Genomic DNA, 20,009 nt, shown 5'->3' with positions numbered 1-20,009 from the left:
ACGACAGTAAATAAATAAGCCAATAGTTTGGTGTAATAACAATACATAAAACATGTACCTCATGCAAGTGCTTTGTAATTTTGTGCGAAGCGTCAGAGCCCTATATATAGTTATACATAGTTTACTGGATGATTCTGTTTTATTGCTGAAGGACTGAGGGTGGAGAAACGGTGATTACCCACCGGGTTATGTACAACAGACCCGTCACCCCACGGCAGGAATGGGATACCGCACTAATACTAAAGGACTACGTCAACAGCAACCTCTTTTATGATTGGGGATCATTGAACAGATCCATAGAGAACGCCACTTATCTGGTTCTTGAGAATGGGGTAGTTGTTCATCGAGGTAAGTTAAATTGGATTGTGACCGGGTTGTTACGTCGTTGTCTGTCCTTCTTTTTAGAATTTTTATTGAATTTTTAGATTGGAAATATTACAATAACAAAACGATGTGTAAAATATATTCTAGTATTACGAGTTAATCATACTAAAGCATTACCGGTTTCATCCTGTTGGACTTTTTATTAAAACACTCAATGTTACAGACTATAGCATTGCCAACATGTACTTATTATATATAAATCATTTTTGTGTGTTTTATTTAATTATTTGTAATACTTTGTTTTGTGTTTTGACTTTGATGGTGTCATGTCTTATAAGGTTAAATAGCTCGAGAATTTGTCTATTGGATTTAATCCTGTAAGAACGAACTTGTTTCACACTCCTCGTCTCATCTTTGTTGGATAATTACACACTACTGCGCTAATTATGCCTGTAAAAGTGCAGAAGTAAAGTGTAACCGACATGATGTTTGTCTGCAGTACCTTTACTGGAGCGGGAATGGAGCGTGTGTTACTTCTATGACGTCAGTCAGGTCTGTGAGAATGACGGCAGGTGTTACATGGATGATAACGGATACCCCGCCTGCAGGTGAGCATTTTATGTTGACTTCTTATACCAGATAGCAATGGGCATTTCATATTTAATAAAATACAAATACTGATCTCAGCACTGCGAACCTGCGCTTGAATGTATAATTCAAGGTGTAAAATATGAATATAAATAGCGTATTACAATTTCTATTTTTTGTTATATACTTTAAAATCTCATGAGTTTGAAGGTTCCTTCGTCAACCAGATTATAAGCCTGATATATTCTGTGACCATAAATGTCATTTGTAATTCAGTTGTATCGGGGAATTCTATGGAGACTATTGCCATCTGTCCGGCTATAGAGATTGGAACCCTATCTATTGGGTGGCCATGTTCGTGCCTTTAGCTCTCTGTATCTCGCTCGCACTCTGCTGTACCTGTTACGCAATAGTCGCAGCAATACGAAAACGGAAGAAGAAAAAGGAAGAGGAGAATGATTTGTAAGTCAGTTACTATTATACGCATTGGTATCATCAGTTAAGTCCTATGACAAACACACCATTTTCATTTACACACTCACTGACATTTGTTGAATGTAATGCCCTGTAGACGGATTCACAAAGCCCTCTAAACGTTAAAAGCACGCAATTCTATCACCACCACAGTATACATTACATCCTCTTGTCAGTTACGAGCTCGCAAGGTCTTTAGAGGGCCTTGTGAATCCGATCTGCGTTGTACCCAGTGACGGGTTTTGCCAGTTAACAGTTTTACCAAATTGGTAGTATGAAATGGATGTAAATTGTCTGACCTCATTAACCAGATCCAATGACACCTTGCATGCATAGCGGTAGTAGTTGATTTATCTGTGGTTACTATTTGTGTTTGGAGTAGAAACCCAAATGAAAATGTAGAGGATCACGAATTGTTGTCATGTGTTCTCAGTACAACGAACGTAGCCGGGTCATTCCGAATCCCTCGAAGTTTCCTGCTGCCGCCTAACTGGAAGCACATCATCACGCGGTCTGACTTCGGTGCCGACCCCTGGGAGGATTCCGAGGATGAGGCAGAGACGGAAGAGACGACAACCGGTACGGACCTGTACCACCGCAACCCTCTTCCGGGCATGTACTTCCCGGACGAGGACATCGGCGACACTGCGGCACAACCAGACATAGGTATGCCATTGCCACTGTTCCCCGACTGAATTGACATGGAGTGAAAACTCTCAGTGACTTGTGTTTTCTTAATTTATAGTAGAAAACTTTGCCAGAAGTACTTAAATCAGTATCTGTAAAAAGCATTTGCTGGAAGAAGAGTTTATTTTTGAAATGGAGTTATCGTCAGGCGAACAACTCTCCATTCGTAAATGGATTTTGCATAACTTTTTTCGGAAATTTCGTCGCCTTATTTCACATGAACAAAGCCATTTACGAAAAAAAGTTACAAGAAATCCGACTAACAAAGTTTTGTGTACCTATGGCTGAACTATTTGTTGAAAGACTGCAATTTATCTATAAATTTAAGTCCGTGTATGCCTGTAAAGTCTGAGGACATTGGACGATAATTTAATTCGATAATCACAAGACCCATAAACATGACCACCTTTGATATTTCATTCTCATACAAAAACTTACATATGGGATAAGACGAAGTTGTTAGAATTTTTATCTGTGTGATAGGGTTTTTTAAGTCGCATGCGGAAATATTTCACTAACATATATAAAGACGGCTTGGCTTTAGTGAAGCTAAGCAGAGAGAAGAAACCATCTTAGCTTGATAGGCTCACGTTAAAACCCCTGACATATAGCCACTGACATCAAGCCACATGAGATTAAAGATTAGGCTGATTCCAAAACGCTACCAGAAACAATGTTTCGTTTCAATGGACACCACTCAGGGACAGTCGCTTTCTTGGGAGAATTCCTTTAGACGAGACTAAAAGTACCTGTCACACGCATAATCGCCACAAAAATGTGGCATTATGGAATGTTTTATCATTCCCGTATATTTTATTTCTTGCTCTGTAACTTATATGTGGATTTATCTGCAGATCCCGATGACAACCAACAGTCCACGCTAGACCTCATTAACAACCTGCTGAGCGCAGACGTACATGTAAGTATCCATTAACCGGTATAGTCAGTTCAAGACCTTCGCAAATTAAAATACATGGCTGAAACGCTTGCAAGTTTTGAAGAGAAAGACGCTGTTCGTGACATAATTTACAAATTGAGTTATTCAAGAAACTGATTAATCTGAAACGGTGCCCCGGTTGAGTTAAAAGGAATATATATGCATTGTAAGTGTGGTCAAACTGCCTTAAAAATATAAATGTCTTACATAGTCAAACTAGAGAAGCCACGACAGTGTGTTAATTGACAAAATTACACGTAGCCGGTGATATAGGGCGTCTGTTCAATTTACCTCAGTTATGCCTCAATTAAAATGGTCGTTAGAAATGTTGCACTCTTGCGTCATGTGGTTAGACCATTGGCGTCACTCTATAGCTAAAGATGACATTCTGTTTCATCATGATTTCTAACAGAGCGGACCCGATCCTTTGTAACCAGGCGAAATTAACCTGAAAATCTGTGAAGACCTAATCCCAAGAGCAGTTATAGCAACCACAGGGAGGAGGAAGAAGATTTTGACAGGCTGTTTGGATTGTGGACCTTTCACAATGTAGATTCATTATCTCTACAACATCCCCTATTTCGGATATGCAACCAGCTGGCCTCTGCAAGAGTTTTGATTTCGTACGTTCGATAGTGAATCCCAAGGTGTTCAAGACTTTCACATCGCTACAGGAAAACTTTCTTTACAGACTTGTGCTTTTGTATACTGTGTCATAATACACTCTCAATCTTGCCTGTACAACACCATGGGGTTCACCAGAGATCCCAGCTAAGGACGGGTGATATCAGACTTTGTCTGGAAGAGATTATGTGACGACTTCAAACTGGTGCTATTCTACAATTACCTAACGTGAAATATATTGTGATTTACCGAAACGTATCATTTATACGTTACAAATGGATTTTATTTATATGACTTGCTTAACAAAGTGCTCATTGATATACATCGATGACATGTGTTTCTTGACAAAGTGTTCAGTGTGGATACATGTCGCTGATGTGTGCCTCTTGACTAGCACTGCTTCTCCAGTTATGAATGTTAACTGTACAAAGTTTACAATGATGACAAAGTGTGTCAAGTAGACACCTCCAGACCCAGTACAACAAATCGACCTAACGTGACATTTAAAGTAACCTATTTATTACCACTTTACAAGTCTTTCGTCCACGGTTATCTGAATAATGATATTACTATAATAATTTATAACTTTGCACTATTTGCAGCCACATTTTTTGTTATATTTATTTTTCTGTATTTCAAATGATATTGACCTATGTATTTCAATTTCTGCATACTTACACATACCAAATGTAAATGCATTTCTTACGTTGTTTTCAAATTTCAATTCCAGTTATGCTATAACATTACAAACAGTGATAACTCTGTGTACCGTATTACAGTATTCCAAAGTTAAAGAGGCTATACAGTAGATTTTTAGGAAAAAAACACGATCAGTAATCATTCATAAAATAAAAATTTTCTTCATATATATCTAAAAATGTATATATCATAAAATTAGATACCAAGTGTTGATAATGCATTCTTTCGTACGTAAACCTATAAAATCCAACCAAGTGAGCCTGACAAAACCTAATAAAACATTTAAGGATGCCCGCGCCTTTGAATGTCTTATTTCTTGGCCTTGCCTTAGCCCTGATTCCCACGGCTGGGCGAGGATTGGCTTACATGTCTGCTTTATCTCCCGGGCTTTGCCTTTTCTACTCCTACCACAATGCTTGCCGCCGTTGCATAAATGAAACATTCTTGAGTTCGGCGTAAATCTCCAATAAAATAAATAATAAGTAAATATTGCATCTCAAAAACAAGCCAACAATGACTCTTTCTTGAACGAATCAAAGCCTACATCTTTGTTTTCACATCATATGTGGTAGCATTTTACGAAACTATTTCCTTACTTTTGATCGATATCCTCCCGTATAGCCTCTTTAACGTTACATTGATTAATACAAATTCTTGCCTGCTATATACTGTATGCTTGGAATCAAAAACCTGTTCTTCAGTGATATAAATAGTTTATGCAAACGATTCTCCGTCTGGAACTTGTTTTATTGTGTCACCTCCATCATGCCTGACAAACAAATGGAAATGTGGTCAGCAACTTGACTGTGAGAACTATATGTCAGAACTGCAAAACCATAGGCCTACATATATGTTGTAGGCCAGTAGTGTTAATCTGTAACTCATGACACAAGTATAGTTGTACATTTGACATGGTATAGCATATTCCGTAAAACAGAAGACACATATATCAGCTTGGAAGTCAAAGTGGCATTGTTGTATGTTGTAAAGGGATGTAACCTCCAGTACAAATACAAGCCACAGCGGGTTGAACTAAGAAAGGTACAGTAAACTACGGAGAGTTGAGCGACATGCTTGAGCTGTATAGGATATGAATCATTGGTCAATATTAATTTATTCATTGGAAGAAAGTCGTCGTAGCGTCATTGTGGGTGTTATATTCAAGTTAAAATGATGCGACAATGTGATATTTTCACATGTAGGCCTAATCCTGGATTGAGTTCCTTAATCGATGTAGTACACATAACGAAAGCATGTGGACTTCGACGTCAACGCCATCTTAAAACAAAACAGTGCGGATGTATCCTTATTTTGAGTTTAATATACAAAATTTAATTCTGGAGATCCAACAGTGGACAGTCTGCTTGTTCACCTAAGAGCTTTTATGATTGACGGGTTGATTTTTTGTTCGGTCAGATCTTTAAAGGAAGAGACCTCTAAAAATCAGTACTTTAACACTTAATACTATGCATAAATATACTTTCATTTATTTTTTCTAGATTTGTGTGATGAGAGTTAAAAGCGCCCAAACATCTGAATTCTAAGGTGGACTTTATGGACCATGCTATCCGAGTTTAGGAACTCTGACGTCACAGGAAGTTTTTCACAACACTGAATGTTGGAATAACTCTGATTAACCATGAGTAAAAGATTTACTGGTAAAGATTCCCCAAAATTCCTTCTTTCTGCTGAACGTCAGGAAAAAAGGTGATGTGACGTCCGAGTTCCTAAATTCCCTAAAAAATCTATAAAAAATAAATGAATTTATTTTAAGGCATAGTTTTCAGTAGTCAGTATGATCAGTTTTAGTTTATATTTTAGCTTTCTTTTCCTTTAAGGCCTATTGATTCAAATGAGGCTGTTTCTCAAAGGGACACGATGGTCTCAAGCATATGTCCGTCTTTTCAAGTCTGCGCCCTCGTAAATATAGAGGTGGCCGTGGCGTATGTCCTATTTTGGGCGTGACAAAGATGCTAATATGTGAGTAAATGTGGCCCGTAGACGCCGTAATAAGCAACTGACAAAACATTATGCACGTTTCAGTGAAAAGTTGAAGCTTATGTTGCTGTTGTGTTGTCCAAATTTAGGTCGCAGTAGATCGCAGAAGGCCGGAGAGATTTAAGACTTGCTCTGAAAAAGCGAAGTAGCAAAAAAAGTTAGATCGCCGTTAATACCCTACGTCGATGTAAAGTTAAGACACTTTTTGAGAAACGGCACCCTATGATGTTTGAAGCCTTTGTCAAGCACAGGGATAAGGATACATAACTCACCATATTATGTGCAAACTAAGCTGGTTTGTTAACTGATTCTTGAAAAGGTCTTTCTTGAACGTCTATGGGGCAAAATTATCTAGGCACCAGTTCCTAGTTGTTTCTTAGCATTTGGGCAGTACTAAATATCTGTTGATGAAAGTCATGCATACATAACCCCGACTTACAGATGTAAATCATTCTTTGTCAAATGGTGGTAGCAAAGTGCCTCTGTGTACAGTGACCATAAGGTAAACACCAACTGTATGACAGTGCCTTAAGTAAAGTCGGCTACCATTTCTGTGGGATACAGGAATTGAAGCACTGCTCACCAAAGAAATTAAAGTACAGTACAGGGTAGTGTAAAGACTGGTTGTATAAAGTTGTGTGCAGACACTGACTGAACTGAATGTGTGTGGTTTCATCAGTTGTCAGGTAGTGCAGTAAACTACATATACCCTATGTACACAGTATACAGGGCGTGGTCCATAGCAATGGCCTGGGAAATCAGTTTGTTAGAGAAATTGCACAAAATATGAATTCCTTGACATGAGCGCAGATACTCCTCTACATTTTCATGTGTATAATTTGTGTGCTTAATATAGTATTTGCTTCCGAAAATTTTTCTTGTGAAGTGAACTACTTTTGTACGATGACAACAAGACTTAATCCATCCCATGTGTATAGGATACACTTTAGACCAAAAAGAATTAGTGTCATTGTTAAAACAAATATTAGCTACTATAACACGGTATAATGTAATATGTAACTTTACGGTACTTAATTTTATACTATGATAACCAGAATAATATTTAATATTCCTCACTTGTTGTGGGAAGGTCTGAAACCAACCTCAGGATGGTCCTGTATTTTCCCCGGGATCTGCCCGGTTTCCTCCCATCATAATGCTGGCCGCCGTCGAATAAGTGAAATATTCTTGAGTACGGCATAAAATACCAATCAAATAAATAAATAGATAAATAAATAAATAAAGATCAGCATGATTATGAAGTTGTACCGCTAAGAAGGTACCGGCCCCGTTGATAGAGCGTCCACTTCGGGAGCGGCAGATCCAGGGTCAATCCTGGGTCGGATTACACCCGAGACCTTAAAGAGGAAGCTGTAGCTTTCTCGCTTGGCGTTCAGTATAAGGGATAATGCAACCACTGGTAGATTGTATCAGTATAATGGCCAGGACGGGGCAGCTTACTTGCTTTCGGTAAGTCGTCTTAGTGAAGCAGCAAAAGATAAAAGAGCGGTGGAAATCCGTCCTGCAAGAAAGAGGAACATTACACGTACATGCACTCTAAGGACTCCTTTGTCGTCAAATGACTGAGAAAATTGTTACGACGTTAAATCCCAAGCACTCACTCACTCACTCACCAAGATGGTAAAATAACCATGTAAAGTTTGCAAGCCTACATTATCAGCAGCTATATAAATACTGTTAGTAAGTTATTCAACAGTTATCCCGTCAAGACGACCAGCAGCTCTACAATGTTATCATGTCAAGATTTTCAATAGCTCTACAAAGTTATCCCGTCAAGACGACCAGCAGCTCTACAATGTTATCATGTCAAGATTCTCAATAGATCTACAAAGTTAGTTTTCATTTCAAGATTGTCATCAGCTGTTCAAAGTTATCCCATCAAGACAACCAGCAGCTCTACAATGTTATCATGTCAATATTCTCAATAGCTCTACAAAGTTAGTTTTCATTTCAAGATTGTCATCAGCTGTTCAAAGTTATCCCGTCAAAACGACCAGCAGCTCTACAATGTTATCATGTCACGATTCTCAATAGCGCTAAAAAGTTATCCTGTCAAGACGACCAGCAGCTCTACAATATTATCATGTCAATATTCTCAATAGCTCTACAAAGTTATCCCGTCAAGACAATCAGCAGCTCTACAATATTATCATGTCCAGATTCTCAATAGATCTACAAAGTTAGTTTTCATTTCAAGATTGTCATCAGCTGTTTAAAGTTATCCCGTCAAAACGACCAGCAGCTCTACAATGTTATCATGTCAAGATTCTCAATAGCGCTAAAAAGTTATCCCGTCAAGACGACCAGCAGCTCTACAATATTATCATGTCAAGATTCTCAATAGCTCTACAAAGTCATCCCGTCAAGACAATCAGCAGCTCTACAATATTATCATGTCCAGATTCTCAATAGCGCTAAAAAGTTATCCCGTCAAGACGACCAGCAGCTGTACAAAGCTATAGGCCTACCGTCATGATGGTAAGAAGTTGTACAAAGTTATCACGTTATCGTGATCATCCTCTCTACAGAATAGTTCCATTAGGAGGGCAAGTATCTACTCAATTATCCCCTCAAAATGTTAGGTAGTACCGCGTCAAGGTTGTAAGTAGATCTTCAAAGTTAAGATGAACATGCTCTACAAAGTTATCCGGTCAAGATTGAAAGTGGCTCTACAAATTTATCCCATCAAGACGATCAATGGGTAAGTGGCTCTTCAAAGTTATTCCGTCATGATGGTAAGTGACTCTTCAAAGTTATTCCGTCATGATGGTAAGTGCCTCTACAAAGTTATCCCGTCAAGAAGGTAAGTGGCTCTTCAAAGTTATTCCGTCATGATGGTAAGTGGCTCTACAAAGTTATCCCGTCAAGACAAATAGCAGCTCTACAAAGTTATTCCCTGTCAGTGTGCCATCCACATTAAAAACGCTCTGCGGGTGAAAAATTTGTACGTCATCTGTACGTATAGTCGGTCAGTTTCTAGCCAAAACGGCGGTGATTGATACCGGGCAATCCAATCTGTTCCATTCATGCAACTAACTGCCGCCAAATAAGCGTATTATCATCGATAAAACGTGTTTTGGTTCAAGCTGTAAAAAGTACGTTTTAGGTGTTAGATATGTCACCATTCCTATTTCGCAATGATTTTACATTTTAGTGGCTTGCAGCGGATACTGTATTAATCCACCTGCTGATAAAACTGTCACTGACTTTAACTCCAATTAACTTTGCCCGAGATTGTGTATGGAGAAAACTTGGTATGCCAAAATATCATAATACTGACGGTCATGTTCCAGATGTGGATCAGACCCAAGTAATTAAGATGTAAATCGAACGAAGTCAATTTTGGCTCGGTAGTTCTGGAGACAGGACATGTTAAATACAGTCGGTTACCGTTTCTGTGGGATAAAGGAATTGGAGAACTGCTGGCTAAAGAAATTAAGGTACAGTACACAGTGGTGTAAGGACTGGTTATATAGCTGTGTGCTCACACCGACTGAATTGAGAGTGTGTGGTTTCAACAGTTGTCAGGTAATGCAATAAATTACAAACGCCCTGTGCACACAGCAATCAGGGCGTGGTCCATAGCTTATTAGAGAAATTGCCCGTGGTGTGAATTCTTTGGAATAAATGCTGAGAATATATTCGCAATACCGCTCAAAGCGAAATAGAAAATTGTGCAATTTTTACACAAAAGTTGCACTGACACTTTAATTTTCACAACTGAGCGAGTATTCAGCGAAGTGATTATAAGGGGGTATTATAAGAGACTGAATTATGTATGCCCTCGAAGTGGTCTTTGAGGGAAAATGTGTGTAAGAACATAGTATACACGCTTCACTGAATACTCTCTTTTCTATGGGTATAATGGCATTTCTTTAGATACAAAACCTCTTTTCGGGATATTAAGTTGTTTAAGTGGCTTGAGATAGTATATAACATTCAGTGCATGTATACGAATAAATACTGACATGAAATAAATGGTTAGCCATTAGAATTTTCTGCTTATCATATTGCAAGGTTTTATTTATTTATTTATTTGATTGGTGTTTTACGCCGTACTCAAGAATATTTCACATATATGACGGTGACCAGCATTATGGTGGGAGGAAACCGGGCAGAGCCCGACAGAAACCCATGACCATCCGCAGGTTGCTGGATGACCTTCCCACTTACGACCAGAGAGGAAGCCAGCATGAGCTGGACTTGAACTCTCAGAGGCCTCTGTGTCATTGCCCTGCGCTAGCGCGCTAACCAACTGAGCCACGGAGGCCCCCCATATTGCAAGAGGGGGCGTACTAACATGTACAATGGCCATTCATAGTGCATACAGTAGCCTCAGTAAAGTTTTTCACTGCACTTAACAATTTTCTCGATTTACCTTGATGTCAAGGAAATCAAAAAGTTTACAGCGCTCTCGATTTGAAACGAGATTTTACTTCTTGACGTCATTGGCGCTCCATGTATTTGTACAAGCCTATATAAAAAAATTTGTCCTTTCTTTATATGACGCTAATAATGTATGTGGCCTACATCATAATACTTTACTCGATCAACCGCTGATAAATATACCTTGATTTTCAGTTATAGACTTACATGTGGAATTTCCCGTGACATTAATGTTTAACAGCCAACCGATGAAGCACATCGGCTATTATACGGAGGACGTTTACCCAGACAATAGCGGTTTTCTTCATGACACGTCTGGAAACCCTCTGGCAGCAAGTTTAGCCACATACAGTAAGAATATATAGCCTTCCAATATTTGGGACGAACTGGTGAGCGAGTGCTGGGGGTTTAAAGTCGTACTTAACAATTTTTTAGTCATATGACGACGAAGGAATCCTTAGAGTGCATGTAATGTGCCTCCTTGTTGCAGGACGGATTTCCACCGCTCTTTTATTTAGTGCTGCTTCACTGAGACGCCTTACAGGAGGCAAATAAGCCACCCCGCCCGAGCGATTATACTGATACGGGTCAACCAGTTGTTGCACTATCCTGTCCATGCTGAACGCAAAGCGAGAAAGTTACAACTTCCTCTTTGAAAGTCTTAGATGTGACTGGACACAGGATTGACCCTGGATCTACGCACGAACTGGTTGCTCGACTGTTGTTTTGTTGTCTGGAATCTGAGTCGATCCACAACGCAATTTTGTAAGACAGCCCTGAAGCCAGAGCTCTTGTGACCTGACGGTGTGGGCGAAAAAAAATTGTCCTTTTAAAGTTATAGCATAAGAAAATGTCCATTTTTGAGTGTCTGCCAGCAATAGTATATACGTTGTATAACTTTCAGCTTTCCAGATAGTCTGCGTATTTCCGTACAGCTTACGTGATGTTTTAGTACAAACACGGCAGTCACGTGATATCCAGCTTCCCGGCCATCTTATAGAATGAAGCACAGTGACTTTCCTCTGCTATTCGGCACACACAAAGTGTCATATCTACATAACTTTACTCAATTCCGACCTATTTGCCTGATAAGCTATCAGTTCACTGTTTACTGCATTGCTGGGATCTGATCCATTGGTTAAATTAGATTAATCTCCTTGGCAGTCTCTTACCCCGGCTAGCTCGTGGACTCAGATCACATGACGTACACCGTCCAATTATATTTTGTGTATGGATTCTCCCTATCTCCCAGGCATTTTGGCCAGTCGAAAACTCTCTGATAACTGTCACAAAGCTGCTTTAACGGAGAATCAACGTATATTTATCAGCCCCTGATCTAGTAAAGTCGGACGGGAAAGACCGTCGATCTTATGAGAGAACTAAGGCTAATGTCATCAACAAGAAGTCTCACATAACTGTTTAAAGCATAAAATCGGAAAGCTCAGTGTCTTTATTCTTCAAATAGTTTACATGTCTAAGAATGCGGGTTAAACATAGGATGAGCTGTGTTTCTACAAATGCATGTTTGTATGAGTTTAGATCTATTCGAGATTTTCCCGAATGCCGACACATGCTCCCATCTCCTCGTCACCTACTCCAGTGCTGGCTGTGCTGCTGTGCCATGGGAGTTGTCTTCTCTACAGATATGGTTGAATAAAGGCCAGATGGAATGATCTGTTATCAATTACATCATGCAAAATGATGTGCTTTTTACTCGTGTAGCATGTGTCATCACATCACTCACTGACTCCATTGCCTCGTGCGTCGTATATTATATCAGAATTAGAACATGCATGTATTAACCCACAGGCATGACAGCTATATCTGAGCAAGGTCAAGCAAGGTCATCGGCTGAAAGTTTCGTGACCTCAGAGGGAAAATAAAGATTGTCAGTGTGTTTATCATGGAATATCATCTTTGGGCGCTGAAAATTGGATACGGGTGACTTTGGCTGTTCTCAACAGGGGAAAATGTCAATATTGTACCCTTTTGTGTTCACTAAGGCCACTAGTGCGAAAGGACAAGCTGAGCAAACTCCCAATCTACCATCCATGTAGAGAATGTCACGTTTTCCCCATCTGTTTACAAAGAAGAATAAACTATACCGGACCACTCTCACTAAACAGCGACTATACACAGGTCTTCATCGGGCAGGAGCCTCAACTGCACAGGAGTTGAAACATGCAGCACGCCAAGTGTAGTGTACCTGTACCAAGTAGAAATGGGCTACGCACACACAAAAAAACTCACTTTACACAGATGTACATCACATTGAGGGTACTACAGGTTACATTACATTTAGATGACTGTTTTCAGGAAAATGGCTTCTACAATTACCATTATACACAAACACACACAAAAAGCTACGGTACTAGATACTTAAATTTATTTATTTATTCAGTTGATGGGGGTCTCACAATGCACTCAAAAATATTTAACTTATACGATGTCGGCCAGCATTATGGTGGGAGGAAACAGGGCAAAGTTGGATGGAAAATGACAACTATCCGCAGACCTTCTCACGTACGGTTGGAGAGGAAACCATCGTGAACAGGACTTGAATTCACACCCACCGCATTGGTGAGATGCTCCTGGGTCATTTTGCCGCGCTGGCACGCTAACCACCTCGTCCTAACCATATACCTAAATGAAGAAATGACTATATTATTTATTTGATTGGTGTATTGTATATGTATGTGTTAATTGATGATTTAACTAAGACGGTGCCATGCATATTGCTAAATTAGGATGGCACCATATGGGTAAATTAAGACGATATGATATGGATAAATTTCCACCTAACCTACTTTATCATGAAGAAATCAAATGTAATAAAACTTTTTTTATTTATTTATTTGATTGGTGTTTTACGCCGTACTCAAGGATATTTCACTTATACGACGGCGACCAGCCCGAGGAAACCCACGACCATCCGCAGGTTGCTGGCAGACCTTCCCACGTACGGCCGGAGAGGAAGCCAGCATGAGCTGTACCTGGACTCACACCAACCGCATTGGTGAGAGATTCCTGGGTCATTACGCTGCGCTAGCGCGCTAAACGACTGAGCCGTGGAGCCCCCCCCCCCCCCCCACACACAAACACAATTCATAATTTAAACGCATATATGAAATTGTTCCCACCTAATGTACAGGAACATGAAAAGTAATTTACATCACACAAATAAAAATATCTTACTTAGCAGCGGTCGCCAGTAATAGCAAAATACGTTCAAAAACATAAATAAAGCAATATTCCCCTGTAAAGCTGAAGCCCATACCAATTTAGCGACCTGTATCATGCTGTAAATATCAGGCCATAGCACTGTGTCACACATGGACGAAACACAACAATTACTTACTTGACATGTAGCAGCAAGAATAAACCTGTATTAAGTGTGACACTTTCGTGCACTTAAGCGAGGCACAGAATAGAGGTAAGAGAGATGCTTTTGTTCGCTTTAAAGACAGTGTAAGATTTAACCGATATTTTGGGTAATCATCACACTGCCGTCACCTGCTTACAGGTTATAGGCATGAAACGCAATAAGGGTTGATAATGTCTGTCACACGATTTACGCCTGCAATCTGTTGAAGACATGTATATATATATATATATATATATATATATATATATATATATATATATATATATATATATATATATATATATACAGATGTAATCTAATATGATACATAGATCGTGGGAACAACACATGGGAAACAAGGTTGGTCCTGTAGATGGTGATATGCACTAACATTCCCCAGAGCACTACATGACCATAGTCACAATCAACACTTGTCTGTTCACCAGTAACAGGCTACGAACTCCGGTCACGCCTGCATGACGGCATTGTGTACTAAGTCCGCTTTCTCGTGTGAACTTCAGAACATAATTTAAGCCAAGCGCCGTAAACCTCACAATAAAAGAGTTAATAACCATTTAACGCCATCCAAAGACTTGTCCACAGTAAATTATATTCCATGGTGTTTAGTTTAACGATCATGTTCCATTCGTATCAGTTGTGCAACTGCAGTGCAAATTGTGCTTTGATAACGAAGCCCTCAACTGGCTGTCATGGCAACAATACTGGGTGTAGCCCCTACGTTGGGCCACGAAAATTCAAGTGAACACAAAAAAAAAAGATACACATGTTCGCTTGAATAATTCGCGTAAGAGCAGTGAACTATGCATTCTGGTACACAGTGAACTGTGAAGTCTGGTGCAAAAAAGATATAGCTGTCAATGCATCCAATCCACGGCATTGGTCACTATCAGTTTGTTTATTATTTAGCAGAAAATTTGAAATTTTATGGCTGTTAGTCGCATGCACTGTCTTAATTAGGTAGTTATGTTCCAACATATATCCAGTTTTGTTACACCACTTTTCAGCAATAGCACTGCTGGTGGTTTTCTCTATAGCATCTTTCCCTTTTAACAGCCAATTAGGTTGTGTCATTCACTTACAACACAGGTTTTTTTTATCACCAATACAACATTACAATCATGAAAGGCTTAACTACGGAGCTGGTTGCGTATGGACAAAAAGGCATCATCTAAGACGCTTTAAACTTTGATGGACATGCATATTCATTTATTCAACTTAAGCTGCTAGTCGAATGAAAATGGGACATGCGCTATTCCATGCGATTGTAGTATTCTACAGACCGCAACGTCTAAAAGCGGTTGGTCAGATATATTTGCTCTATTTATGCATTTTGAGCGTATGAGTATGTAAAATCAAAAGCCCAAGCACTCATCAGAAAACGAATCAATAATATGAGATATACATAAAGAAAGTATAACTGGAAATAAGTATAGCTTAGACATGTAATTTGATGACTAGATATACCCACTGCCTATTTGAAAAGAAATGTACTACTTATATAGATAATATATTAGGATTAGCCTGACACTTTTGTAAGTCGTAAAGTACACACGTTCTAAATACGTAAGCATGGCGCACGACCGCATGTACACATAAATAAGGAAAGTAACAAAGTATATAAGAGCCCGTCATCAACATATGATTGTACGTACACTCAAAACATTAATTTGTTAATTTTAACAGAACGTCTGTTGTCTGAGTTATGCTGAAAATTATTCTGTTTGTATAACATAATACTGTGTCATATTCAGCATAATATCCTATTAGTCTAGTGGAGTCTTTAGCTGAATTAACAGAATATGTGTGCTATATTTAACAGAATAGTCTATTGCAACAGCAGAATACCTTCTAGCATCATGCACTCCGGCAGACAACAGACGTTTTGTTAAAGTTACTTTATGCTAATTAATATTTTCAGTGTGGACATTGTATACAAGTTATTTCGAATAGCACAAATATAATGAGTTATGATCTATTTATATTCTGTTTTGCCTGTTTCTTTTTAGATTCTGATTCTGTCCACGAAAAGGAGTGTGTCTCTGCATAGACTGGATTTAAATTTAAATTTAAACGGACGTGATTGTATCGTATCAACAAGCTGGCCATTCCATAACAAATCATCTATCTACGTAGTATGATATACGTATTCGGCGTGCCAGCTTTATATTAGTTCTGCTATTCTCGCTCGTGCCTTGATTTAACTGTGTTCCCTCGTTTTTACAGACTTTAAGCACGACTTAAATGGGCGTTGCCTTATTGGTATGATGGGATTTTATAGAAGAAGGCCACTTGAGTGTTTGCCTACCTCAAGAACTCATTTTAAACTGATGTGTGTACCGACATTGTGTTTCCGATTATATATAGGCCCAAACAAACATTACTAACGGTAAATTTGGTCGAGAGGACTGTACGAGGCCCTAACCTTGGGGTAAAAAAACAAGATATGTAGAAGATATACACTGTGTTGTGTGGTTCAACTTAAAAGTTCGACAAAACACAAAGCAAAACTAAAGCCAACTGCTAAAATCTTTGAAATATCTTCAAAGATTGGGCCTTACGTCTTGGTCATTATGTACAAATCCAGTAGAAGGTCATGCCTTCCAACCTTAGGGCATTCAAGTTGTAGTATGGTATCATCAAGTTCTGTTTCATATTTTAAGCTGATCAATTGTCTTTTGATTTGTCACATAAGCAGTAAATACAACATGCGCGGACTTTCAAGTCGCTATTTAAACATATAAATAAGAAATCTCAAAGAAATGTCCTTCACATCTAGAATGAAATATAGCATATGTAAGAATGAAGTGACAGATACCATAGTTGTAAAAGAAAGCACAAAAGCTGAGAGAAACTGGAAAATTGGCCCAAGTATGACTGATGTTCGTGGTTGTGGTGTGTATTGGCAAGGACCAAGTACCCAGTCTTTCTCGTTGGTAGGGTACTCAGGTTACTAATTTACTACAAACAGGGAATTACCAGTATTGGTCAGCCAAGCATGTGTAAGTTTTTAAGTTATCAGAATAACAATGTGGTTTTGTATACCTGCACACAGTGCAACTCTCGTGTATTCATGGTAAACAGGTCTGGTATTGTATCTACCGTAAAAGTCTACTTAGGAAATCTACATTAGCCATTAGGCCCTTGTTTGGTCGCATGTGCTGATACAACTTTTCGCTTTCGGCTGAACTTGGAGTCTCTCTTACAAATCATAATTTTCAAGAAAATGTCAAATTCTCATCACGCAATAGGCAAAATGTTCAGAAAACGATTCCTACACACCCTAATTACAGGTTTAGTGTTGTATGTTGTTTGTAGGCTACGCAGGAACAGGGGTAAAATGAAAATTATGAATGTGACCTCAAGACGGGGAATATGTTTTTTTTCTTTTTCTACCGTTTACTGATGGTTAGGCCTAAAAACGTGTTAAATCGATATCAATTCATTCCAGTTTACGTGAAATCTATATAGCTAATTCAGTTTTAATTACTGACATTGCTTTTTTCTTACACATTTAATCCTGTTCAGTTCAGCAGAATGTCAACAAACCCCTCCACAAGGTTTATGCCGCATGTACGTGTTGATGATCTGGTCTATTAAGACGGAATCGCCTTATATCTTTGGCAAATATGTCCTTAACCCAGACATGTGAACTCCACGGTCGGGTGGGGCAACTGTATACAATGACATCATGCAGTTTCTGTGTCCAACAAAATGCACCAAATCCGCTTGTAGTCACGGACTCCAAATAAGACGTAATATTATTTCAGATACCTGACTAACCTTTTTATCCAGCTCGCTCACAAACACAATCGTGGATATGTATCGGATTTTGTACCAGAACATTCTGTACATAAACATTGAAATGAATCAACAATGGTGATCTGTGGTGAAGAGTGTCAACAGTTGTCACTGGAACAGATGATTATTCGCTGCATCGTGAACAGCTTTGAGCACTAGCAGAGCTGTGGAGTAATATTATTTCACTATGGATGATAATAAGCACTACAGACACTATATACTGCTCAGAATCATAGTCCAACGTGGGGCTCATGATAATAATAAAGATTATTTATTCTGTTTGAAATAATTGTTATTTACTTGACAAAGATTCCCTATAGAAAATTTGTGTAACGTCTGAAATTTTAGTACAGATATGCCTTAACATCTTCATCATCATTACTATAGAAAATCTTTCTACAAAGACTTTCATTGATTTATTCATTGAGAGCTATAGTTTATGTACTTAATTTAGGATAATCAACATAAAATATCAGAGAGACCACGAGGACTACGAGAGAGACTACGCATTTCGAAATATCACAAGTGTTTCAGGACGTCGATGTGTCCACCAAAGATCTACAATTAAAACTTGATTATGGAAGCTGATAGAGAACATCTCGCTACTTCGCTGCCTCGCTACATCTACTTTTGGCAGGGGCGAGGCAGCTAAGTAGCGAGACAGCCAGGTCGCAGTTATTTATCATTTTACTGTTAGGCTCATCCATTCCACTGTGCGATGCCGGTTGAAATGAAACACAATCTAATTGTCAGGCCCTGAAACTGTTATGTAATAGTCCCACCTAAGTTAGTATTTCTATTTAGCTGAGATGTGAAGGGAATTTTAGAAATTGGAGTCCAAAAGTTGGGGGGTAGGGGATGTGGCGCTGGGTAAGATTTTTGTTGGAGCATATGTAGTAATCGCTTTTACCTCCATCGTTGCTCGTCTTATTAATCTTGACTACACCATATTTCAGTACTGGTTCGTGGGAGGAATCTGAAATTTGATTTATTAATTATTTGTTTGTTTACTTATTTATTACTCAATTGTTGCTTTACGCCGTACTCAAGAATATTTCACTTATACGACGGCGGCCAGCATTATGGTGGGAGGAAACCAGGCAGAGCCCGGGGGAAACCCACGACCATCCGCAGGTTGCTGCAGACCTTCCCGCTTACGGTCGGAGAGGAAACCAGCATGAGCTGAACGTAATGGTAATAACTGTGTTGTGCTATGCAGTATTATTGTATCTGTAGAACCTCCGACAGCTTTGATGGCATCTTTGTCAGTTTGCCACTATTATATTGGATTATCTCCGAGTGATTTATCTCTCTTCCATATGTGCGCATGAAAATAAAACATGGACTCAGAGTAATGACTGGTGTATGTTTTAGTAATCTTACATGGTGGGAGGAAACCCTCTTCATCACAGTTTCAATGAACTCCCCCATCCAGCTGCATTTCCCACTCTGCTTTGAAGTGGCGTCCTGAGGTCACGGAGGTTACGTAATATTAGTTCCGGATGCTGGTGTTATGAAAAAGACGTGGTTAGTATGTTCGTCATCAGCGTGTTGTTTAATACAATACAATACTTAATGAGGCACCGGGGTAGTTCACATTCAAATAACAGGCCCCAAACACCCATGCGTAGCTAGTGGGAGATTCCTGACTGTTTTTGTTGGATGCCGAGGCAGCGAGAAAGCGAAGTAGTGAAGCGAGGTATCGGCTTACATACTTACTTGTTTTTTTTTTACCAGTGTATAGTGCACTCGCCCTGCCACAAGAAAACACAGTATATGCATACAGGGGACCTCCGAGCCCGACGGTCTTAGCATGCCAGCGCATCGCAATGGCCCAGGAGCCTCTCACCAACGCCGTCGTTTTGAGTCCTGTTCATGCGTACGTGGGACGGTCTTCAGCAAATGGGGTTTCCCCCGAGCTTTGCCCGGTTTCCACCCAGCGTAATGCTGGCCGCCGTCGTATAAGTGAAATATTCTTGAGTACGGCGTGAAACACCAATCAAACAAATAAATAAGTAAGTAAATCCTGTTCACGCTGACTTCCTCTCCGGCCGTAAGTGGGCAGCTTTGCCAGCAACCTGTGGATGA

The 20,009-nt window shown here is 39.3% G+C and overlaps 1 protein-coding gene across 1 annotated transcript; it reads left to right on the top strand.

The window, feature by feature from the left end:
• The first annotated feature begins 170 nt into the window (after positions 1-170).
• LOC135476421 (uncharacterized) lies at positions 171-3,600 on the top strand. The gene is made up of 6 exons (XM_064756448.1): positions 171-348; positions 824-932; positions 1,189-1,374; positions 1,820-2,052; positions 2,928-2,992; positions 3,423-3,600. Exons 1-6 carry the CDS (start codon positions 189-191, stop codon positions 3,441-3,443), a joined length of 774 nt encoding a protein of 257 aa, XP_064612518.1. The 5' UTR covers positions 171-188; the 3' UTR covers positions 3,444-3,600.
• The last annotated feature ends 16,409 nt before the right edge of the window (positions 3,601-20,009 follow it).

Source organism: Liolophura sinensis, chromosome 1, assembly GCF_032854445.1.
Source record: "Liolophura sinensis isolate JHLJ2023 chromosome 1, CUHK_Ljap_v2, whole genome shotgun sequence".
Lineage (NCBI taxonomy): Eukaryota > Metazoa > Mollusca > Polyplacophora > Chitonida > Chitonidae > Liolophura > Liolophura sinensis.
Note: the sequence above shows the minus strand (reverse complement) of the source record. Positions and strands in the feature narration are given on the sequence as shown.